This window comes from Vanacampus margaritifer, chromosome 7 (genome assembly GCF_051991255.1).
Source record: "Vanacampus margaritifer isolate UIUO_Vmar chromosome 7, RoL_Vmar_1.0, whole genome shotgun sequence".
Classification (NCBI taxonomy): domain Eukaryota; kingdom Metazoa; phylum Chordata; class Actinopteri; order Syngnathiformes; family Syngnathidae; genus Vanacampus; species Vanacampus margaritifer.
Window position 1 is genome coordinate 5,686,518 of NC_135438.1, and position 26,602 is coordinate 5,713,119.

Consider the following 26,602-nt stretch of genomic DNA (forward strand, 5'->3'; position numbering starts at 1 on the left):
CGATACTTGCATTTATTAGTACATACACACATTTTAAGATGTGATTGGCTAGGCTGAAGAGTAAAGGCCTATAATTGCGTTAATTTCGTCAACGAAACTTAAACAAAAATAATTTCGCATTTTTTACTGGACAAAAACTAACTAAAACCCTCATTAATACACAATAACTGGGATTAAATGAGTATGCATTTTTGCAACTAATGAAGACAAGACGAAAATGGACTTTGCATAATAAAAACTGGACTAAAATCTATGGACATTTTAGTTCATGAACAAAAAACGAGACGGAAATTATATGATTTTGTCAAATCTTGTCTCTGACAGTCATGTGACATACTGCTACACACCCCCTTTCAAATCTGCAGCTAGCGAGAGCAACATGCACAAACACATGAGACAGACAGGAGCTGGATTCACGATGAAAGGTAAAAAAAAAAGAGGTTACTACGTAACATTAATCCAACGGCTATACCGTTTCAAGAATAATGCTAATCCGACCGCTAACTATTGCTGGCTGACTTACTAGCTCATAGCATGGAGTCATAGTAGCCACTTGTTGACATACTGTAATTGTGTGTGAAGTTTTTCATCAAAAAGATGAGAGAAAATTTCATGTGAAAATGATTCGAAATCTTCAACATAATCTGGTGAGAACAAATATATACAGGGGTAAAATGATTGTCCTGATGAAAACAAGACTAAAACGGTGACAGTTTTTGTTGACTAAAACTAGACGAATAAAATTATGTTTCCTTGGAATAAAGACTAAAATGCGAGATTTGTAGTCGAAAAATGGACTAAATAAAAATGGAATGAGGTTGAGTAAATTTGACTATTTAAAATGGGACCAAATAGACTCAGCTTTAGAGTAAGCTAATATTTACACTTGGAAGAGAGTAAAATAAAGAATTGGGGAAGAAAAAAAAAAATAAAATAAAATAAAAGTCACTCAAGGGTTGAGGAACAAACTCACGACCTTCAGTTTGGGAGATTGCCACACTACCAGTTGAGCTATGCCATTCCTACTGTTTGCTTATCTCCAAGAGGAGACCAATCGTTTTTGGTCTCTGATCTGACACACAGCAGGAGTTGTGTGGCTCAGGAAATCATCAACCCTTGAGTGACTTTTATTTATTTACTTTTTCCATTCATTTATTTTACTCTCTTCCAGGTGTTAATATTATTCTGAAACTGAGTCAATTTGGTCTCACTCTAAATAGAGTCAAATTTACAAAAACTGAGACTAAATTGAAAAATGCCGGATAAAAAAATAACACTCGTCTATAGGTGTGAATGGTGCTAAAATAGCCACACACACACACAAACTTTTCGAATTGGGGTAAAAGTCTGATTTTGTGTTTTAATAAGCTGGGAGTTGACGCCAACAAGCTGTGCAAGCAACCGGTCCGAGGCGTAAAAAAGGTTGGGGGGGTATCGCTGCTTAGGAAGCAGGGGGCTGCGAGGTAAAGGCCCCCCACCAGGCCAAGAGGTACACTTGCTATGCAAAAGGGTGCTTCTTCAAAGAACAAGTGTGTGCATATATGTATGAGTGTGCGCCATAACTGGTGTGGAGAGGGACTTTAGAGAAGGACAGTGAGCAGTCAGTAGAAGATAAGCAGTGTATATATTTGTGTGTGTGCACGCGTGTGTGTGTGTGTGTGTACATAGCCCTGAGTCCTCCCACGCAGTCTGTTTGACCCCAGCGCGTATGTGCTTAAACAAGCGCCATGTAGCCGTAGCGGCACATGGCTGTGCTTCGTTAATGAGGTGGGCTGTGCCAACGGAACGGGCTTCTCATCTAATGAGAGCAGTTGAGCTGGTAAAAAGCGCACCGCCGGAGTCCATGTCATTAGGAACGTCTCTGGCCGCCGACGTGGCTCCAGAAGGCTCACGACGACTCGCGTTGTCAATGCGATTTAAAAAAAAAAAAAAAAAAATCATAAATAAAAACAGCCTACACAGAAACATTTTAATGTGAGATTTTTTTTTTTTTTAGGTACAAACACAATGATGCAGAAGAGGAGAATATATGGCGTGTAAATGGCGTTTAAATTAAACATGCTCTATTCTGACAGTGAGGCTAAAAGAGTGGAGCAGATGGTAAACTGCCTGAAAGCAAGATTAAACGAAACAAGGGGGGGGGGGGGGAAAGGTAAATGCACATTAATCTGTAAAATATAATTAGTATCAGAGGGTTCATTTAAAAACAACGTCATTATGATCAAAAGAAGACATTTAACCCAATACATTTGTTATTAATAAACTGTCAAAACTGCATTAAGTTACAGTAGTTTTTTGAGGGCATAGAATTGATTGAATTACATTGGATTTACCTTTTTTTTTTATGTATAATAGGTACAGCTTAGTTGTATTTTACTTTTAAATACAATACATTTGAGATTATTCCCCAACATTTATTCAGGTATAATTTGTATTTAACTTTTATGTTGAATAACTGTTAAACATTATTTAATAGTTTTTTTTATTTTATTTTTTATTTTTCTAGTTTTAATGTTCAAACTGTGCATAATTTTACAGTGGTTTAAAATAATATCAAATATACTTCTAAGCAATTTGCCTTGTTTATATGAATATGCGGATTTATTATGCTAGCAGGCAGCCGAGGAGAGCCAAATATTTTGAGGCAGTACTTGCTGGTCCTTAACCCCCAGAAACACATATATATATATATATATATATATATATATATATATATATATATATATATATATATATAAAATAAACTCCGCCTCTGCTAGTAAGTGAGGACACATAATTATTAGCTTTCAACCCCAATAACAACTCATCCCAGCTAGCAGTGGTCAACCTGTGGCTGAACGGAGCATCACCTCCACCGAGCACCGCAAAATGTTCAGTAACAGAAACACTTGAACACAAAAGCGCTGGAAACATAAAAATATTCAAAGACAAAGCAGAACACAAGCAGCAAAAGCAACTTTTCGAAAGCGGATAAACCGGCCTCTCGTGCGTGCTCGATGGGAGCGCATCCAGTAGTTGAATGACTGCCCACAGGATGAGCACATTATCACTCATGTACTCTGGTGAAGCTTCCAGAAAGCCTGAGGTCTGCTACGGATTACACTGTAATGGTGCTCCTTAATCAATGCGCAACACTGACTGACAGCCAGACAAAAAAAAAAAAAAAAAAAAACTACAATAGTAAACTTGATGCTATGTTGTCGACTGGAACACAATTTCCTGGTTGAAATCCAAATAATAATAATAAAGGAAGCAATGAAAAGTTGAGTAGATAAAACCTTCATTCACTGTACTGGCAATGCTTAAAAGTTCTTAACTGTCCGAACAAAAACAACTTAAGGTACAAGTATAACTGACTAAAACTAAAATGAAGTGTAACTACACAATCTTTTAAAATGTATATTCATTAGAAACGACCGATGATGGTGGTGTCTGGTCGGTGCTGGATTTCACTTTCCTTTCTTTGGTCCTTCCTCGGGTCTCCTGACGGCCTCACGACTCTGGCTGGAAGTGTTCGGTTTAGGTGAACGGTATGGGATTTTTTACACACACACTCGCACGCACTCACCCACATACAAAAAAAAAAAAAAAAAGAGAGAGAGCAATGATGATGCCATGTCTAATCGGTAAAATTACCAAATGAACAATACTGAGCTCTCCAGGAAAAAAAAATAAAATGTTACTAAATAGCCAGATGTTTACGTAGCATTTTCTTAGCTTAAGTAAGTTTAAGAAGAAGTTAACTAGCGGCAATAGTAAGCTTGCTGTGTTGTTCGTTGTTTACAGTAGCTTGGAAGTTGTGTGCTTGTGTCTTCAGATTCAGGTTTTGCCTTTTTCGTTTCAGGTTGTGTCTGGGTCGTGCGTGTTTGTTTCTTCGGGTGTCTTCAAGTTTAATATGAATTGGTTGTGTACTCAATTTCAGATTGGGTTTTTGAGCTTTCGGATTTGGGTTGTGTTTTTGTGAGTTCAGGTCGTCATCATGTCGAATCGGTAAAATTACCGAATGAACAATACTGAGCTCTCCATAAGAAAAAAAAAATTAAAAAAAGAAGGAAAAAAAAAGAAACGACCGATGAAATTAATCGAAACCTTTATCAGGGATGTGATTTGACCAAAGTGAAATTATCTGAAAATTTAGCCGGGGGTCTGGGGGCCGCTGGCACCCAGCTAGGTCCAAATTTATGCTGTTGTTTTTAAGTACTTTCAATGCACTCACATGACAAAGAAATAGACAAAACAACAGCATAAATTTTCAATGTATATTGAACTATCCCATGTAAAATGGCAGTTTTAGTCAACTCAAAATCAGTCACATTCAAAAACATTGGACTGTCTTTGCTTTTAAAAACTATCACTGAGAATATCATCATATCTAACTAATGTGATTACTAAGTTAACACATAAATAATGTTGAAGAGTTCAAATTTCATGAACAAATAATTGTATCATGACCAAATGAAAAGTAACTCATATTAGAGCATACCACAAATGTCTTTGTTATAGCAGAAGATGTTATCTGTCGGAGTCATGTGCATACACAATGAACTACTAAAAAAAAATAAAAAAGAAAAAAAATTTGGGGGGGGGGGGGGGGGGATAAAAAAAGCGGAATTCCGCGAATTAGCGGAAAAATCACATCCCTGCTTTATGTTTCATATGTTTATGTATGCCAGGACCAATGAACCCTAATAACCAATACAGATATTCGTCAAAATGCCAAAAATTGGCACTGATAATCGGCCTATTCCTAATCACAAGTTTTAAAGTTGTTTTTTTCCTCCCTGAAATTTTTATACTTATAAATACAATATTCCATTGTATAACTGTGTGGATACAGTTGTATCATGAGCATGTACAGGCCAAGGACTGCCATGATTCCTCAGCCCCGTCCTCACTCCGAGGTATGCACAAAAGCAGATGTTCATTATAGCCTAACCTTACTACAGTCGTTACCTTGGCATAAATTTAAGTGCGCATGGACACGTAACTCACAATGGATGTTATTCTCCCCTTGCATTCCCTTCAAACAACCCACACATGCACCCTGATAACAATAAGAAGAAGAAAAAATCTCACACCGCGGGATGAGCGGAGTGTTCAAAGCCGCCACTCTGGCCTGTTTTCAAATGAGCGCTGCGTCTCCTCCGCCTTGCGCTCCTGTTGCGATCAGCACTTTGATCACCTCCGACGGTAACTTCCAACCAAACATTTAAATTTAAAATCACATCTGCCCCGACAACCCGGGCATTAGAATTTAACAGGTGTTCCGCAGGAACTTGTTACGGAATTTGTGATTACGTGCCCAAATACACACGCGCTTTTAATTCAATGCTTTTCACGCGCGCGCGCAAATACACACTCACGTACACACACACGCGCACGACCTGTCAGTGAAATTGCAGAGTGGGAAATAGAACACCCCCCCCCCCCACACCCCACACCCCCTGACTGAGTGCTACGCTTTGGGATAGCAGATCTGTTTACCTGCACACTTTTATGTCAGTAGGTGCGAAAGTTCAAGAAACAAAAGAGTCTGAACACAGTTGCTCGTGTTCAGTAAATAAAGCTTCATATTAAGAGGGTACAGTATACCATCAATACACAATTCAACTCGATGAGGGGCATACCCATATTTGTGGGTATCACACCATAATCTATCACTGACATATGATAATGCTGCAGTAAAATCACATCATTCAGGAAATATTGTTGCCAAAAAAGATGCAAATACCCAAAGACTCATTTTCTATGCCGCTTAACCTTATTAGGGTCGCAGGTGACCTGGTGCCTATTAGGGATGTAATGATATCCAAACATCATGATACGATAAATATCACGATATGAACCTCATCATACGATAATTATCACGATATTGTGGGGGGAAGTATTGTATTGCACAGTATTGTAAGAATAAATACATAAAATAACATTTATAACAAAAGCTCATATTGGGGAAAAAGCACAATATTGTGTTTTTGTACATAACAGCAAGTGATGGAGGAAAAAGGCCTTGCCATGTCAGTGTTTCCCACACCATGTTAATACTTGGGCGGGCCACCAAAGTAAACTGGCCGCCACCCAAGAAGTTTGCAAGAAAATTTTATAAAAATATAAAAACGTGTCACAACCGGATATACCGTATATAACGTTACATATGCATTATTTTATTTATATTATTATTTTTTATTTTATTTGATACAAAATAATTGCAAAAAATATGGTGTCACTTCGTAATGTGTTATTAACATTTTTAGTCTGAAAATTCACTAGAATGCATGATATGAAGAGAAAAATGACCCCCCAAATTTTTTTTGTGGGGGGGGGAACACCCCCCTAACCCTAAAATGTCCCTCTCCCCAGCCACTTCAACCAGCTCCTCCGACGGGATCCCAAGGCGTTCCCAGGCCAGCCGAGAGACATAGTCTCTCCAGCGTGTCCTGGGTTGTCCCCGGGGCCTGCCGCCGGTGGGATATGCCCGGAAATATCCGAACCAGATGCCCGAGCCACCTCCTCTAAATAACATATTAATTACTGGCAGGAACTCTAAACTACTGTAATTAATTACTGGCTAAATGATCCATTTATACATATGGCGGCTGGTTAAATTAACGGGGTTAAGTAGTGCAGGGCGATCGCGTCTCACTTAACGTTTGGAGCTGATATCTGCGACAGTCTGTCGGTTATTACCGAGCAGTCAAATTGAACGAGCAGAGCCTGCGGAGGCACAAAATTTAATCAGCTGCCGCAAATATCTTATCTTACAAATTCCAGTCCTAGTTGAGTGACTTTGCGCGACTACAGGCTGATCTTCGCTTTATGTGGTCACAATCTCCACCTCATTAGCTGCCAATTGCCACTTAATTTGAATACGGTTTTCATCTCACTAAAAGGCCTTCTATAACTCTAGGGTGACAGTTCAAAGCTAGCGAGCTATCACACTCCACTGCAGCCTGAACACACACAATCTGGAATCATCTTCCACACCTTAAGGCGCCGATTAATCACATTACTTTAATTGTAATTGGTCTGTGCTATTTGACCAGTGTGCAGTCAAAGGACTTTTTAGGCAGTGCTTCCTAACGTTATTGAACCATGTCACGAACCGATAAATATTAAAATGAATGAATGAATGAAATTTTATTTCTCAAACACCAATATACAGTATATATATATATATAAACTGTATGAAAAAAAATGAAAAAATTAATCTACTCAAAAATATTTAAAAAATCATATAAATATAATATAATATAATATAATATAATATAATATAATCACATTTCACAATTAAAAATGTTACAAAAAGTAGATATAGATTCAAATAATGATGATCTAATCTCAAATTACTCACAAATTGACTTAGTCTGAAATCGTCATTGGTAGTTAATAAACATTGTTTTTTGGACCAAATAAAGGGATACTTGACTCATTTAGCCATTTTCAGCAATAAAAAGTTAGCATTTTGTCTAGAATTCATTTGATAATTTCATTATTTTTCATGTACAATGAATACCTTTAATCACATTTTGCCACTTGCTGTCGACTGAAAATGACATCACACGTGCTGAGGAAACGGGTAAAGACCAATCACGGCTCAGCTGTTTTCTGTGTTTAGTCATGTGGCAAACTGAGCCATGATTGGTCGTTACCCGTTTACTCAGCACGTGCGATGTCATTTTCAGTTGACAGTGAGTGGCAAAATGTGTTTTTAAAGGGATTAATTGTACATTATCACAAGTTGTTCAACCCTTACAGCACACAAAGGTGACGCAACAAAGCGTTTGGAAATCACGAGTGCTGTCATTATCGAATTTTTTAAAAATCGATTAATCTTTTGATTATTCAATTAATCAACTAATCTGATTCATTTTAATTTTACATTAAAGTGTATTACAAAAGCATTTTTCATGTTTTTTAACCAATTATTGGTGTTTATTTTCCACTTCGTATTCGTATCATGATTAAAAAAAAAGTGGGGGAAAGATGTTGGCAAATATCTAATTTTGATTAAAAACAGAAAATAATCAGTCTTCTTTCTAGGCTGAACCGCTACAAGAACTCATTCCTGCCGACATCCATCAAATTACTTAATAACCGACATTAACTAAGTGGTGCAATATATATATATATATATAGGAGTGTGTGTGTGTATTATTTATTTTAATCATCTCTCTCTATTCTGTTTTTCTTACTGTAAACTACTGCTGCACTTCATATGTAATTTTGATTTTATCTCTTTCTATTCTGTTGTTTTTTCCTTACTGTAAACTGCAGCTGGACGGAGTCCAGGAAAAAGTTCCCCAAGGGGAAAAAAAAAAAAAAAGTATATCGTATCGTATTCTTTTATATAAGACTACAGAAATCAGTGAACAATTACTGTTGATATGCTGAAATCAGAGGATTTTAGCAATTTTAAATTTAAAAATGGCTCCAAACGCTTACTCGATTATTAAAATACTTGCCGATGAATTTGATCATCGATTACTTGTCGATGAATTGATTAATTTTGACAGCTCTAGAAATCACTGTTGTAAAACGAGAGACAAACGCTCACCTTCAAGTTGGTTTGTCTGTTGCTTGCGATGCAAACTGCTGTCTGCTGAGCTTGTTGCTGCTGTAGTTGGTCCTCCTGCTGCTGCTGTTGTTGATTTTGCTGTTGCAGCTGGGCCTGCAGTTGCAGTATCTGCTGCTCTTTCTGGGCCAGCTGGCTACTGAGCTCCTGGTGGCTCTGCCGCAGCTTGGCCTCACTTGACATGAGGGTTTGGTAGCATTGGCTCAACTCGCTGTACAACTGTCAAAGACATATGGGGTTGGGGGCGAGGGGGCACAGAAGCGGGTTTGAACAGGTCAAGTCAATGTGTATGGAGGATCAAAACTGTCAAAATTAAAAAATAAATAAATGACTAAAAGTAAAAATAAAAACAGAGATAAAAAGTATAATTCAAAAATTAGATCCACAAAAATAAATACTAATGGAAACAAAAATAACTAGATATAGTAAAAATAAAAAAACGGATTCAAAAAATAAAAATACATTTACAAATAAATGTCTAAATAAATACAAAAGTAAATAACTAAATAGTTAACTTAAATAAGTTGAACTTAAATATCAATCAATAAATAAAAACGCTCTGCTCTCACATTACTTTATTTTATGCTGCAGACGCTCTGCCAGGAAGAAATGTTATTCAAATGAGGTGTCGGTCCTAAGCCTGTCTTGGGTTGGACTCGGCCGTTGCAAACTGCCTTTCATTGATCGAGTGAGCGGCTCATCGAACAAGGAAGTCTCGCCGGCTTGCATTCGAGAACTCCAGCAATGGACGACTATCTTGTCCAAATGTCTACTGTCACCACGACTTAGGACTTGAGCTGCTCGACAAGTCAAGCTGACAGTGGACAATAAATCTAGTTTTTTTATTTTGTATTTACTTTTATTTATGGATGTATACAAATTTTTTTTTGTTTTTATTTCCATTTATATATATATATATATATATATATATATATATATATATATATATATATATATATATATATATATATAAATAAATGGAAATAAATATATATATATATTTTTTTTTTTTCCCATTTATATATATATATTTTTTTTTTTTTAAATATTTTTTAGATTCGTTTTTTATTTTCACTTTTAGTCATTTATTTAGTCTTTTTTTTTTCATTTATTTTTTTACAGTTTTGGTCTTCCATAATTGTGAGGTGGAAGACACAATAGGCAACCGTTGTGAGATAGAGTAACTTGGTGGAATTTGTTTTGCCCATAACATGGCGCCAAGGCATCCATTAGAACCGTTAGTGCTTTTTTTCCCATGTGTGCGCGTGTGTATACCTTCTGACACGAAGTGGTACCGGCAGTGTGCGCCTCTTCCTGGTTCCTCATCACTCTCTGTGTGTCAACGTTGAGTCCCTCCAGCTCCTTGATCAGATGGCTCTGGGCCGCCGCGTGCTCTGTGCTCCGTTTGTACGACGTCCGCATTTCTGTAAACTCGCACCTGAGGCGCACACGCGCACAAAGCATGTCGCGCAAATTAATTTTAGCGCAGTGCGACCGATAAAGAACAGATCATACGGACTCAATTCCCAGAGTTCCTGCAGGAATTACAAGCATAAAGTGCTCCTCTAACGCGTGGAGCCATCTTTAATCACCGAGCTAAAACCTTGAGAGGCCGTGGCGAGCGCTTGAATGTGACTGACACATTACAGCGCGGCGGCCATTAAAACAGAAAAGTAGTTAAAAAAAAGGATGAGATTACCTCTAAGGCTCCTAACGGTTCCCAGAGTTTTTATCATATCGAATACAGCTTAGCCAAAGCCTGCCCAGTTTCCCTTTTCTCCCTCCTTTAAAGCACATCCACTATACAGGCTTACAGGGTGGCTTTAGGTGAGCCGCGGTTGGAAATATCAGTGTCGCCCGCAAGCCTTGGCATTGAAAGCAACGTACGTAGCGTGATTCGCGTGCACTGCACGCACGGTGCACTGCAATTTAACAGCACGCTCGCCACTAAATGTAAACCATTTATTTGTTGTAGTTGTTAGGGGAAAGCAAATGAGGTGTTACGTGACATGTAGAACTCACCCAAGTTTATGAAGCTGATCATCTTTTGTTGCCACCTCCTGTTCTTTGATGGAAAGGCAAGCAGCCAGGGAGCCGGTGTGACTCTGCATCCTGGATACCTCCTGCCAGGCACTGCGTACTTCTTCCTCAAGATCCTGGATAGGAAATACTGTAGTAAGTCATCTAATTTGTAAAGGACTGTCAAACATGATTTTCCGCCAAAGATAAAATGTGTCTGGACATGTTAAATGGTATTTTTCATGCAATTGCATCGCGGTTCGACGTTACAGCTTCTGACTCCGCATACACGTATTTTGATGTTGTAGTAGCAGGACAAAACGAGCAAAACAGTCGTAATTTAGATTTTTTTTTAAAAAGTTGCAATTTTACTGGAATGGAGTCATGAGTCAAGTTGGAATACTATGAAATTTTTTTCACAGGTTTACAAGAACAAAGTTGTAATATCGGATAAATGCAGTAATTTCACAAGGAAAGAAATTGTAAGGAGTAAAAAAAGAATTGCAGTTTTTGCAGTTATGAATTTCAAAAACTCACACTGTTGGCTGAAAGAATGTTTGGTCGTGGTCGGCGGGGCCGTAGGCGCACACTGGCTGCCTCGCCACCAGAGTGTGAATGTGTCAGCGCATGAATAATGTATCCAATTGTGAAGCGTCTTTGAGTGTCCAAAAAAGCGCTATATAAATCTGATCCATTAGTATTATTATTATTACCAAAAATAAAAATCAACATCATAATTTGATTTTGTGGCACTCAAATAAAGTTAAATGAGAAATTAGGAATCATTTTACAGGAATTTAAAAAAATATGAGGTGGGGGGGAAAAAAAGGGTTGCAATTTTTAAAAGAATATAATAGAAATTTCATGAGAACAATTGCCAAAGTTGAATTTATTACCGAAACAATAATATGGAAAAATGGCAAGTTTACTGGAATAAAGTAAGAATGTTACAAAAATAAAAATCATCATATTACAAGAAGATAGTTCATGATTTTACCACAATTAAAGTTGCACTATTATGGGATGTTACTGTACATACAGAAACATATACAATATGTCATGCACACAAAAAAATACAACATTATTCTCAAAATATCACATATTTTCTAGAAAAAAAATATGACTATTCTTGTCATTTTTCCCATTGGCTTTTTCCTGTAATTTCACATATTCTGTTTCTTTTTAGGCTGCCCTTGTTCCTTTTTATTTTCATTAATTATAAACGAAAAAGAATTATTTTATCATCAGTGTATCGATGGATCGAGTAACCTACCCATTATCCAAAAATCCCGTTTTCTTTCTATTGGAAGATACGGTGGATGGTGTTTTTAAACTGTGCTTTGCTGCAGTGATTTTTATTTCTAATGTTAGTTTGAGAGGGAAAGGAGCGAGGGATCACAGATGTCAAGGTGTGCAGAAGAAAAGGAAACGCCATAGAGGACAAGGACCATCCCTGTGTGTGTTATTCAAACCTTGACTCTGGCCTGAGCAGCCTCCCTCTGGTCACGCTGGTGCTTGGCCTGCCTCTCTTTCTCCTCCAGGTCAGCTTGCAGGGCGACACAGCGGGACGTTAATCCCCCTTTCTCCTCCTCGAGTGCACGCGCCGCCTGCTGCGCCTCCTCCTCTTTCCTCCCACACTCCGTCTTCAATTCCTGGACGAGGATGAGGGAGGTGTGCGTGTCAGGAGATGAGGTCGAGGGGGCCAAATAAACAATAACACGAGAAAAACAAAAGTTATTATGGAGGAGGTTTTGCCTTCCCCTGCGTTTGTGATTGTTTGCTATCAGGACAAGTCAAAAAGTTCTGAACTGATACGGATGCGTGATGTATACAAGAAAGTAGGAAATAAAAATACTGAACCCTTGCCATATAAACTTTTATCTTTTGCGCCCCTGCTAATCCCTGATTTATTGATTTTGACAGTATAAAGGTAAGGGGTGGACAACTAATTATAAAATTAAGAATGACTTTGATCATCAATTACTCATTTACAGCCATTGTTTAACCGTAAATTGTCCAAATTGATCCGATTTCATCCTCTCATCAGCAAATATTCGCAAACATCTAACTATCTATCTATCCATAATTTTATATATACATATATAAATAATTATTATTATTATTATTATTTTGCAGGTGTGAGAATGAATAACCCGCAAATGACATGTAGTTGAACCTGAACAACAACAGTTAGTCAAACAGTAATCGGGGAAAAATTTGCAATAAACTAATGCAAAATCAATTTTCATCCAAGTACGTGAGGGGGGTAAAAAAAAATCAACAGAATAATAAATTCTAAAACAATTTAAATAAATCCATAGTTATAAAACCTACTTTATTTATTTTTTTTAATTATTATTTAATATTTTTATATGGTATTATTATTTTTGATATAGTATAGTATAGAGATGATGTGTTTTCACCTATCGCGGGCATTGCTGTATTGAGTGGCCCCCTTTGACCCTGACATGAATATGTAATGATTGGCGGGGCTTTGAAATTTAGTTTTTTTCCCCTTAATTTATTCCGTGAGATGCCTGTGTGAGCCACTGATTGGCCAAGGTCACCTGTGCTGAGGGGCCCATACCAGCGAGCCGCCTGCTGTGTTAGCAGGACACATGCAGGTAGAGGGGCCGCCCTGTCGGTTCTAATGAGAATGGCGCTGGCCACAAGGCCCATTAGACTCCCCTTTTGATGCTGTCCCCCTGCTATCTCTCGCCATGAGACCGAACCAAAACTGCGAGACGACCGTTCCTCTATCAATTAATCATAGTCAGGTCCCGTGCAGTCATAATTAGGAGGCCACATCATGATACACACTTTGTGCTCTCCTCCCCACTGACGCAGTCATTAAGTATTTATCTGCAAGTTAAAAACCTGCTTTTCTTTCACACGTTCTTACCTCTTTGACTGCCAAAAACGTTAAATAACGTTTAGTAAAATCCTATGGAGGAGTGCCAAAGACGTTAAAAGACGTTTGTTTCAAAACAGAGGTGAAACTAACCATTTTCTATTGTGGATTACTGAAAAACGGAATAAGGTAGAAACAAACTTTTTTTTTCTGATGAAAGATGAGAGTCCAATCTTTTTTTGGTAGTATGTGTGTTTCCATAGTCCAAACACATAATTTTCTATGGACCCTGAAAGATCAGTCAAAATGCTTAAAATCGGCTGGCACCCACAGCATCCGTTTTCTGAAAACGTCTGGCAGTCAAAGAGTTACCAGCTGTTACATATTCTCTGTTGTCTGCGGCAGGACAAATAAAGGGGAAAAAAGAAACAAAGGCTAAGGTATAACTTTGTTCAAGAGCAATCCTCTATCTTGCCTGTGGCTAATGCTACAGGCGGAACATGTCACATCGGACGCTGCGCCAAAGAGTTTGTCGGACCAACCTGCAGTTGTGTGCTCTTGTCGAGCAGCTGCTGACTCACGGCCTCCAGCTCGCTCTTCACTAAAGAAGCCTCCTCGTCCATCAATGGGCATCTTTGGAGAAGCTTTTTTACCTCTTGCTGCTTCTCCGACACTTTCTGGACACAGAAATACGGCAAAAGAGACGACAGAAGTCAAATGATGCACTTTTATCTTCTGGGGTAAAAAGTCTTTGTCAAGGGTTAAGCGTTTGTGAGAAGTCATGTGATCCACAAGGTCAATTTCAAGTTCAAAAGGTCAAGTTACTCAAAAATGCCAATCTTCTAAAATATTGCAGATTTGGAATCCTATTTGAATTCACTTTCCAACAATAGCGGTGCTGTGAAAATTAACCCGCTAGTTGCTGAGATATAAGGTTTCAAAGGAAGGCAGCCACGCCCCTTTTTGACAAAAATGTGAAAATTTGGCGGGCCGTAGCGTCTAAACTCCTGCTCCGATTGACCTAAAATTTAAGACTTAATGTTGTGCCATCACAATCGACAAGTACACCAAATTTCATTCAAATCCAAATCTGATTTGTTAACTCATTCACTCCCAGCCATTTTCATCTTGCTCCCGACTGTTTAAATGGATTTTGACTGATGTTGCAAGGCCCATGAGAATAGTGTGTCCTATTGCTATAAAAAACATAGAACCTACCAATGAAAGATTAGAGTCTCTTCTTTCATCAGGATAAGAAGTATATTTGTATCTGTTTGGCAACAATTAGCATTAGAATATAGTTTTATCATTATTCACAAACCTGTTTAAAACAGTGGGGAAAATAGCTTGTTGCAACATGGCCCTGGTTGATCTATTATACTCTGCTGCCACCTGCTGGCCGATTTTTGTAAAAAACTAAAATTGCTTTAGGCGACCTCTTCAGGTCAGAGGCTGCATCAAAGTATTCTATTTTTAGAAAAAACGTATAAATGCGTTTTTGGGACAATGGCAGTATTAAAAATAAAACATTTTCATACATATAGGGGAGCAAATGAGGTAAAATGTTCAGATTTTTGTGGGTGATTTGGCATGGAACAGTTGATGAAAACATTCATACTCTGTGAATGACATCATCAAAAAAATATATATACTCTAGTTATTCTTGAATCGTATTTCTTTGTAGTGACTGTTCAGTTTCACTTACGTTAAGGCAAGGAGCAATGTTACTGTTTCCCAAATTTCATGCCAGCTTCATGGAAACTTTTATGGCCCTTCTGGCCTTGCTACACAAGCAGCTGCAATTTGGCATTGTCTTATAATCCACTATCTTCTGCGAGCGTGCTCGTCTCAAATAGCACGCTGCTCTGGGATGCAATTAATTGCCACAATGGGGGAAATGGCTCTGATCCGTCCAGATCGTGGATTTAGCCGGTCCTCGCTACTTCCAGATCGCTGTGCTAAGAGTACAGAAGCGAGGGGGCTTTAATAGAGATTCAGACGTGGGAGCATCAAATAAATTCAAACATTGATAATGAGGTCGGCAAGAACAATTTGAACCTCAGTCGTGCTCAGCTCATGGGGGGGGGGGGGGGGGGGTGGTAACAACGTTTTTTGAGGTCTAGGACAGCTTAGTTAACATCGAAAGCTTATCTTGTTTACAAAAAGTAAAGTAGTAATAGTAACAGTGGCAACGTTAAAGGAATTCTTTAAAAAACATGAGCACTTCAAATAATTCTAATAAATCCTACATAACAATTAATTACAACAAATTCACACACACACAAAAAACTATTGACTGCTAAAGTACATGACCTACTCTACTGGCCACACTGCTCTTCTCAGCATTAAGCTTTCATTTGCGCTAGTTAAGTAGAGTTCTTAGAGCAAGTGTCAGCATTTGAAACATCACAGTCATTTTGAGCAATTGACGTCTCCCCAATTTGTCCTATACGAACAATTGGTGGCTATTTTTTTTACAGAAACTTGTCAGCCGGAGAAGGGGATTAGATGAAGACGAAACAGAAGGCTCCAGAAAAATGAGAAATAATGAAGTTATAACATTTCACTCTAATTTTAATCCAGATTTTCTATAGGCAGTATCACACAAAAACAGTCCTAAAAGAAGAATACAGTACAGTACAAAAATGTCGATTTCTCTACAACACAATGTCCAGTTTTCAAAATTCTAGGTGCGTTGTACTTAGGTTTAAGTGGCCAATCTCACCAGATTTAGCATTTTGACAGACTGCGATTTTTGTTTTGTCATATTGTTTGTAAAAGGTAAGTGCAATGGGACAATGGGAAAAATATTAAATAAAAGCGTCCCGTTCCCTTTCCGCAACACTCAATGCTGCAAGATGTGAGATTAAAAACTAAACAGTACCTGTTCCAGATCCTGAATCTTGAAGTCTTTGGCCTGGAGGATCTCCAGCACCTTCCTGTCCTTCATCTCACCTTTGTGCTTCTCACTAGAAGACAGAATGATGGACGATTTGCAGGACTGCAAATAGCAACCAAGTTGATGTCAAGTGAAAGTGGCGTTTCAAAATCAATTTCTAAAAAGGACTATGCAAATGTATCGAAATGGCCCAAAAATAAGCAGACTGGGCGGAACTAATAAGTCTCAAAGCTCCCAACAACATTGTAAAAAAAAGATATCATCTGAACTTAAATGCACCTGTCAGACCATTTACTGGCCTGGTAGGTGCTGTTGTTTTGGTTAGCATTAGCGACCGTCATAAATTGGCTCAAACAATAACTCTTTAAAAGTCACTGTGAAGCAAAAAAATTAATCCATTCATTTAACATTTATTAACTAGAAGCCCAATGTCACTGGCCCCAAAAAATAGGAACAAAAAACTTTATCTGCACAATTACGTACTACATAACTCTCTGTCTTTTCATGTTTCCAGCAATTATCTTCAAACATGTATAATGTATATTTAGACCTAAATCTATTGACTTTACAGGGACTTTAACAAGCATGTCCGTGTGTCTATGGACTGAGCTAATACACCTGGTACCATTTTTTTCTGCATGGGAAAAACTATGGCGTCTATTACAGGGAAATATCTTAACATGAAGGCAGCTCGGCACCCTAGTGGTTAGCATGTCGGCCTCACAATTGAGTTCAAATTTCAGACTCAGCTCAGGCCCTTGTGTGCATGTTTTCCCTGTGCTTGTCTGTTTTGGTTTTGGTACAGACGCTCCCCTACTTACGAACATTCGAGTTGCGAACAACGGTACATACGAACATTTCTGCGCGTACAGTATGTCGAAAAATGTTTGGAAAGAAATGCTGTAAGTTAGATTTTGTATTGCGCGTAGTGCTTCTTTCCGCCGCTAATACCGACGATTGGCGCTGTGAGAGCTCATTGGAGGCTGAGCAACGTGGCGAGGAGGAGGAGGAAGAAAACGCCGGTCCCCATGAAGCAGGAAATAACTTTTGAAGCCGATTCCAGCGACGACGAAGAATCTCTCATGATATAAAATCCTCCTCTTCCTCCTCCTCCATCATCTCCTTAAGCATCGAGTACATCTTCCAAAAGTAAGTTAAACTTCATTTTATTTATCTTATTACGTACATGTACATACTGTGTGTGTCTCTCTCGCTCTCTCTCTCTAACATACGTAGTACAGTACAGTACTGTACGTATTCTCTCCATTTTATTAATTTTTTTTCAGTACAAACCAATGCAGGTTACTTGTACAAGCCTTAAACATACTTATATAAACCTTCAATATACTTATATAGGCTTTAAACATAAATTATAATACAAAATATAGCACTGAGGGCAGCACGGTGGCTGACTGGTTAGCACGTCCGCCACTCAGTGCAGAGGACGTGAGATCGAGTCCGGGCTTCGGCCTACCTGGGTGGAGTTTGCATGTTCTCCCCGTGCTTGCGTGGGTTTTCACCGGGTACTCCGGTTTCCTCCCACATTCCAAAGACATGCATGGCAGGTTAATTGAACACTCCAAATTGTCCCTAGGCGTGATTGTGAGTGTGGTTGTTTGTCTCTGTGTGCCCTGCGATTGGCTGGCAACCAGTTCAGGGTGTACCCCGCCTACTGCCCGAAGCCAGCTGGGATAGGCTCCAGCACCCCCGCGACCCTTGTGAGGAAAAGCGGCCAAGAAAATGGATGGATGGATGGATGGATATAGCACTGAAGCAACTTATGAACAAATTCACCTTACGAACGATCGTCCGGAACGTAACTCGTTCGTAAGGTGGGGAGCGTCTGTACTCCTGCTTTCTCCCGCATTCCAAAAACATGCATAATAGCTTAATTAAATGGACTCAATTTTTCATAGTTTTGAATGCGAGTGCCTTTTTGATTGACAGGCGACCAGAGGACAACCACTTCATAACGAGCCCCCTTGAAACTCCATCACCACAAACACAGAGCCATTTAATGTTCTTCATCTCTACATTACTGTACATACAGATGAAGAAGAAAATGTGTAGCGTGCAAAAGCTTTACAGCGGCACCAGAGTGAACTTTCTTTCAGCCCTCGGCACACCTTTAATCGTGTGAACTTGTGGGGAGACAAAAACAGAGCAGCAATTGGGGACCGGTTTGTTTCAACTGCTCCAAGCCACCAGGGCCCCTCCCTCTCCTCCACGTACTCATCGCTCACTCTTGCTACACCTCCCCGTCTTCAAGGCCTTTCCTCCACTCTCTTTGCCTCTTCTGATCAGCCTCCTCCCCTGACAGACACTGAAATAAATATCTGGGGGGTCCCTTGGGGGTAAGAAATGGAACGCGAGCTGCCCTAGCTACATCTGCTGGTGCGTCGGGGCTTGCGCTCACCGCAAAGCAACCAATCGCTCCGCAAAAAAAAAAAAAAAAAAGAAGTAAAAATCCACACGGGGGAGAGGAGGTGGTTTGAACGGAGGCTCCCGGTGGGACCCTGCGCTTGACTGGAGTCGACACAATTACCATGTCAATATCCTCCTGCGCATCAGGTGATACAGTACACACACTGCGATCTCTTGGTGGATGTTCCCGCGGCGGTCTCCACGGACCAGCACACTTTGATGGGTTTCCTGTGGGGCTGTGAACTAACTGTGGAGAAGGAACGGGAGGCACCTGTATTGAGGAACTCTCTCTACGCACGGTGTTTATTTTTTACTCTGCTAAAAACTCTCAGATCCTTGATGTCATATGTACTGTGCACCCGTGGTTATTTAAGATGTGCTCGCGGTTGTAATTTGGTTCTTTGGTCGAGACCAAAACATTTGCAACGTTACACATTACCAACTGTGTTGAGTGCCTGTTGGTCAATCATCATTTGAGCAAATGTGTTAGCATTTGATGATACATGGCTACATATTACAAATATTCCCCAATAGTAGAGCTACTCGATTATGAAGTAAATATACATCACGATTAATTTAACAAGAAAATGTTTAAACATGTAAAAATATTAAGACAAATACATTTAGTTAAAACACTATAATTATGCAAGTTCCTTTTGGCCCAAACAAGATTTATTAAATAAGTCATTTTAAACTAAAAAGGTGCAAATATATCAATTTAAACAACTCAAAATTAGTATTAACTCATTCACTCCAAGCCATTTTCAATGAAGCAACCCCCTTCGCGCCCGGCTGTTTTACTGGATTTTGACTGATTTTGCAAGGCCCACAGAATATTCTGTTCTACTGCTATAAAAACATGGAACCTACCAAAGGAAAAATTTGAGGAAACAAGGATTAGTATCTGTTTCCGTTTTGCAGCAATTAGCACTAGAATATAGCTAAGTTGCATCATTATTCGTAAGCCTGTTGAAAACACTGGGAAAAAGAGCTTGTTGCAACATGGCCCTGGTTGATCTCTTATACTCTGCTGCCACCTGCTGGCCGTTTTTTTCTAATAACTATTAACTACCATTGTTTTAAGTGACCTCTTGAAGTTAGAGGCTGCATCAAAGCTTTCTGTATGCTCTAGCATAAAAAATAAAAAAAAACATCTTTTTTTTTTAATGTATACAGTAAATACGTTTTTGGGACCATGGCAATATTTAAAATAGAACGTTTTTATACGTTTTTGGGAGCAAATGACTCAAACAGCAATCGGAAGTCGGGCAGAGATGTCTCCTTGGTTAACTTGTTTGGTGCACAATCAGATTTAGAACGATGGTCTTCAAACCTGATCAAGCGACTAATCACAGAAATCACACCACATTCGTATAACTTGTTCCGTGTGAACGCATTGTGAAATTCTGTAGTTGGCCCACCAACAAAATCCGGTAAGGATGCCTAAACCATATTCAAACATCCTCTGATAAAGTCTTTCAATGTTGCAGGTTAGATGACTTCTCTTCAGGGATGAAACATGTTCACAAATAACAAGCTGAGAAGTCAAGGGGTGAATGGTCTGCTTTAGAGGCGGGAGCATTTGCGCCAAAGATTCCCGTCCTCGGATCTTTCTGTCCCGGTGCATACCCAAAGACAGAAGCCTCCTACAGTATATTAGATTACATTTATACACGTGGGCATTGTCAGGAAAACTGTACATATTTTATCTTTTGTGAACGTTCCCATGCCACTGATCTTTATGTGGCTTAGCCACTCTGTGAAAAAGGTCATATTCAATCTCAATTTATCCGTTAAAGACGCGTGTTGGCAGGGGTCTTTCAACGGTCCACAACGGGAGCCGTGTAAGAGTGTTTTCATTAAAAAGGTTTCCATGGCTGAACTGCGATACTGAGGATAACAAGGCTTAAATCGGCATCTGCGGCAAATTCCGTCCTAACCCCAGTAGAACGGCCAAGGTGCCTTACGTCCTCCGAGCGACTTTCACGCTTAGCTCGCCGCACTGGGCTGGTGTTATAAAAAAAAAAAAAAAAATGATAATAATAAAAGATGAAAAATGTACAGCTGTGGGGGTTTTGAGAAAAGTTGCATCTACTCACCGTTCAACTACCAGACTCACAGCCTGGGTCAAGTCTGGATGTTCCACTTGGAGTCGTTTCCACAGGGACCACACAAAGTCTTTATCAGCCTAGGAAAACACAACAAAGTTAGCATTGATCATTTAATTGACCTAAACTAATATTTTCAGGGTACAACATTAAGCCTTTTAGAGTGGAAGCCTGTTGGGCTAACATGTTGCATCATCATATTTATAAAATTACTAGCCTGGTAAGGCCAACATCTGTAAGGTACATGGTGGCCCGACACATACAATACATACTGACCAAAGGCAATCAGGCCACCATTAATGTCGGACCCTGATTTTTCTCCTTCCAATATGGCTTGTTGTAGTATTAATACTGTTGTTTGACACTGATATGTGCCTATTATGACGTTCCTTCACACAATGGATGCACGTTTGAATCAGGCATGGGCCGATAACCCGATAATGGTTTACCACGGTTTGAATAACCACTAATAAAGGCCCTCACCAGCAATGAGCTCTTCTTTTCTTTTTGGAGAGTCTCAGTAGGACACAATATGACTGGTTGTTTGCAAAGCTGAGTAAAACAAGCCACCTCTTTTAAGTTAATTGCCTCCAAATTAACTTTAAAAAAGTGCCGACGGGTACTAGTTAGCCCCAAGGGCATGAGGAGCCTACAGGTCTGCTCTAAAAATAACTCAAAAGTGATGGGTGAGTGTGGAAAAAATAAACCAAAAACAAAAGAAGAATAAAAAATATATATGTATGTTTATGTATGTATGTATGTATTAAGACTTACCATTTTAGACATTTCAGCTGAACTAAATAGTCTGTATTTTGTTTAAATATAAACTAGATCGTGTTGAATGGGGAAAATGTTGTTGTTTTTTTTTACCCCAGAATAATTCCACAAAGGTCATTTTAGAGCTATAATTTTAATACCGTGATAATGCATTATTTTTGCTCACTGTTATTATATCGTCAAAATCGAACATCAGCTCAGGCCTAGTTTGAATATAAACTGAATGCAACTATGTTAATAGCCATATTTGTCACAAAATGGACTTATAGAGTTGTCATTGAACAGCGACATTATAACAGTTCATCTAAGCACAGCAGGAGCGCATGTTGTTTGAATTTTGACTTGACTTATTAAGCAACATTTTCCTTTGACTTGACTTATTAAGCAACATTTTCCTTTGACTTATCTCCGGTAAGGACAGCAGCAAAACATGTCAGTTTTCTCTCCCTTAAAAAACAAAAATGAAGAGGAATCGCTGATGACATTAGCATACCAGGGAAAAGAGGAGTCGATCAATAATTTAAGCCGTCTTGTACAAAATAATTTTTGATCGGCCCGAGTCAGTCATGAGCGTCTCTGAACGTGAGCGTCTGGGATGTGACCTTCTACTCAAGGGGAGAATGCATTGACACTTGTCATGATGCACTATTTATGACCGGCGAGGGGCTGGCATCCATTTTGATATGGAGCTTGCAGTTTCTTCATTAATCAAGCACTCTCCAGATCTGTTTTTCCCAAAGTAAGCAGCGCCAAAGAAACTCAAAACTGATGACAGAGTGAGTCATCTTCAAGTCGACGAACCCAGCCGGCCCCTGACACATTTCCAATTCAAATTGTCTCTCGAGTTTTTAAAGCTACATTTCGTTTAATGAGGGACATCTAAAAAAATAAAAATAAATAAAAAATACATTTCTGACATTAAAAGACAGAATTATACCAAATCGACTTGATATAAAATTATCTGATAAATTATGTTCACATCATCACAAGATAAAAGTCAACCCTCCCACTGGAATCCGCTGGTCTCCAATTAGTACATGAATTTCAGCCCCCCATCTGAAAAAGTGTCTAATCAATTATTTAGTAAAATGGCAGAGCGGACCTTGATGAGACCATGAGGAGAACATACAAAGTGGAAGGACTGTCAAGCTATGCTATCTGCATGCATCTGCGTAGAGACGCCGTGGAAGCGGTGCAGGAGATTCTGCAATGCAGCGAAAGTTAAGTAGATAGTGGATAACTTGAAAACATGGAGGGCTCTTTAGCCGCCATTAGCCGTTAGACAGCCAAGTGTTTGGTCAAGACCCTCATCAGTGCGCACTTAAACATGTGCTGAATGTGTGTTTGATGGCTAGGATGAATTATTCATTTTACATGTTAAGACACTGAAACACCACGGGCCAAATAGTGGGATGAGCCACTGGAATCCAGCCACACATAATAATTAAATTAGCATCAGTCTAGCAGGAGCACTTGCTGGCTGACAGATGGTCGCCTTTGTAGTTAATGGATGTCCCTGAGTACATCTTGCCAGAGACTTAAGACATCACTGATATTCAAATGGCAATATTTAAATGGTACACTATAGAACTAAAGCCCCCCCAATTAGAAGGTCCGAAGCTCTGATGTGGTACTCCAAAATGAGACCACCAAGGATGATGTGTCTTTCAGGCAGTTTACTATACGTTAGTGGCAGCAAGAACATCATCAGCAAGCTCAGATGCATCACTGTTTGTGCGTCTCTCTCATGCACATGTGATTTGGTTCAACACAAAAACATACACAGCAGACTAAAGTGTATGTTGAAATTCCACTTGAAGGATTATAGATTTTTTTTTTAATGTAAATTAATCTTCCTCCAATCCAAACAGGAAAGTTTGCTTTTCTGCTCAAAATAATTAATTGACTTTCTAATGATGCAATGATCAATTCCTTGCGATTAAGAAGTAAAATATGTCACTTTCATGATGTTTTTTTTCCCCCCATTGCATTTATTTTGCAAGGAGATGGCTCATTAATGTAACCAACAGATAGATTGAGGCAATGGAATATGCTGCAAAAAATTAACTTGCTACCTGTCGTGTGACTAATTTGTCACTTTTGTAAACTTGCGAAGTGTGCAACAGTTCACGTTATTAGGCACCACCTGGTGGCGAATATGCATGAAAAAAAAATCTCTTCATCTTCATTGATGCTCAGTGAGGACAATGTGTGCATTTGGATTCATATGCACAAGGGAGAATGGTTTCAGTGCAAATAAATAAATACAGAACGGGCTACAGTTACTGATTTCTCAAAAAGTACAAATATGTTACTGTACTAAGTAGATCATGTATTTTTGTTTATATACAATATCTGCCAGCGGCTTACGGTGACAGGAAGTCTACAAGTATTTGGCAATTAACATGCACACAAATTGTGTATCATTAGTGTTTGGTAATTTACCGTGATTTTTATTCCTTTTTTTTATGTGAAACGTGTGCATCATACATGTAGTATCATCAACCCAGACGCGTGTGTTTTCGCAAAATTACCTGGCATTGAACCAACTCCTCCGATAAGCTTCTCACTTGATCCTCCAGTGCCAGCATACGAGGGGCGTCTGCAGACGACATTGTGGCTCCAGAAATGTAATTTCACCCTCAATAATAGCACAATGCCGGTGCAACTGAGCAACCGGGAGCTATGCTTGCTAAGCGTTAGCCAGGAGCTAACGCGCACTCGTTCGCTCCAAGCCCAACTGTCGCTGTTAAAAGTTCCGCCTCGAATCAACAGCGTGTTCCAAAGACATCGCGTTTGAAACTAGACATTATTTATCATGTCTGTTTCGTCACTCACTACGGTTGTCAATAGCATCCAAGACGCTTTCTAGTTGTTGTTGTTTTCCTTTATATGGCTTCCTTTTTCAAAACAGCCCGCTGTTGTTCGGTTACGTCATGATGATCACTTCACGCACGACGGTTTACGACAGTTTGAGTCAACATATGGCATTAAGAAAATCAAATAGAAACAAATATAATGTATGGATTTAAAATAACATATAATTATAAAATCCCCGTATGGTTATTAATATTTATTTTAATCTTTTTTTTTTCTTCCTGCCAAAAAACACTTTTTCAATCTAGGGTTAGAGTTTCAAAGTAGAGTTCATTCATTCCCAATGACACAAACAACAGAGTAAAAGTTTTCACCCCCCCACACACACACCAACACCACCACCCAAAAACATTTCATTCCCAATTCCACTATCATAATAAAAACATATTTCATATCATTCAGTTTTATTCAATACTATTCCACATGTCATTCCATATCATTCCACATGATTTCATATTGTTCAATATCATTCCTTATCCGACAGTCAATATCAGACAATTATTCCACATTATTCATATCCATATGCATATGCATTGTAGGTTTTTAATGTTGTTTATTATACAAAAGGTGTGGCGGCACGTCTCACAGTTCAGCAGTTATGGGTTCATATCTGGGCCTTCTTGTGTGGCGTTCGTATGTTCTCCCCCGTGCTTGTGTAGGTTTCTTTTGGGTACTTTGATTTCCTCCCACATTCCAAAAACATGCATGGTTGGCTAATAGAAGATTGTAAATTGTCCATTAGAGTGAATGTGAGAGTGAATGCTCGACATTTCTCGACCTGTTCAGGGTGTACCCTGCCCCTCGCCCAAATAACAGGTCAGAAAAGCTCCTGCCCCAGCTCACCCATGACTCTAATGCAGACAATTGCAATAGAAAATGAATGGATAGACATCTGCCTTGCCAGTTAGACATGACAACTCCATTTCATATAGCTAATGTGTTTACTGTCTATAGGTCAGGGTTCGAGGAAAATGAAGAAATACGACAAATAGCTTCTCTGCAGTCACACACATTTTGTTTCATGTGCTCCACTCAATGAACTTAGCATGGCCGGGCTATTTCTTGACCCAAGAACGCAGCCTGTCATTAGGACGCTCATTTGCGAAAAACCATTTAGCGGCACTAAATTGCCAGATAATGTGCGACATCTGCCTGCGCCCTCGGTCAGATGCATAAACCGACCCATGATTTCTTTTAATGTTCCCTCTCTGTCTTTGGTCACAAGAATTAATCAACGTCATGCATCAACGGAACAACCCTGTATCTGGCCCCAAACAAAAATAGAAAAAAGTCTTTTTAACATCAACATGCCTACAAAAAAGTACAAATCCAGCATCACGTCTATATTATACTGTCATTTGAACACTTCCACACGCTTGCTTGATCGCCACAGGCATGTTTTGCTCAAGCAGTGTTTGCAGCCTGCCCCGCTAAGGACAGATTAAAGCACATAAATGTGGGATCCAAGCAATCATTCATATTAGCTCAGACACACTTCCTGCATTTAGGGTAAAAAGTATACATTTTCACAAACCTTTCAGTTTTGCCTCTGGCCTGGATGTGTCAAACCGCCATACCGTTCAAAAATAAACCACCATCACAACCACTGCAATGACGGCTGGATTACTTTGATACACAACCAATGGGGAAATCAGTCTTTGTAATGCCACATGAATTAATGAAAATACCTCCATTTTCATTTAGATAAATACACTTTTCAAAAAACAAGCAAATTTATTGGCAGAGCATGCCTGTGGATATTCTCATTCATACGGGTTCTTTTCAGGGCATTGAACTCATCTCTACAGGACTGAAGCGTGGGGAGCCTCTGTGACCGAAAATGCTGAAAAATTACGGCAATTCACAATTGGGAATAACTATTTGAATTTTGTCTGAGGAGTCCAAACCAAAACAAAAAAAGAAAGAAAAAGAGAAGCTACAGGACAGTCAAGGATCAACATTGGCCCGACTTACACTCATTGGTGTGAGCTATAAAAAAAAAAAAACGACACAATGCGCTTGTCCTCATGGGAAATGTGGTCTTCCTTCAGGCATAACATTATCGCTTTTGTTCA

At 39.1% G+C, this 26,602-nt stretch overlaps 1 protein-coding gene across 1 annotated transcript in view; it reads right to left on the minus strand.

The window, feature by feature from the left end:
- The window catches only part of cntln (centlein, centrosomal protein), a 127,407-nt gene extending 102,839 nt beyond the window's left edge, over positions 1 to 24,568 (minus strand). The window contains exons 1-8 of the mRNA XM_077571002.1: positions 24,185 to 24,568; positions 20,865 to 20,953; positions 16,327 to 16,411; positions 13,985 to 14,119; positions 12,064 to 12,243; positions 10,595 to 10,728; positions 9,848 to 10,010; positions 8,555 to 8,791 (exon numbers count right to left, since the gene is read on the minus strand). Of these exons, the coding sequence (XP_077427128.1) occupies positions 8,555 to 8,791; positions 9,848 to 10,010; positions 10,595 to 10,728; positions 12,064 to 12,243; positions 13,985 to 14,119; positions 16,327 to 16,411; positions 20,865 to 20,953; positions 24,185 to 24,265 (1,104 nt within the window). The 5' untranslated portion in view covers positions 24,266 to 24,568. The remainder of the gene's footprint in view (positions 1 to 8,554; positions 8,792 to 9,847; positions 10,011 to 10,594; positions 10,729 to 12,063; positions 12,244 to 13,984; positions 14,120 to 16,326; positions 16,412 to 20,864; positions 20,954 to 24,184) is intronic.
- Between the last annotated feature and the right edge of the window lie 2,034 nt (positions 24,569 to 26,602).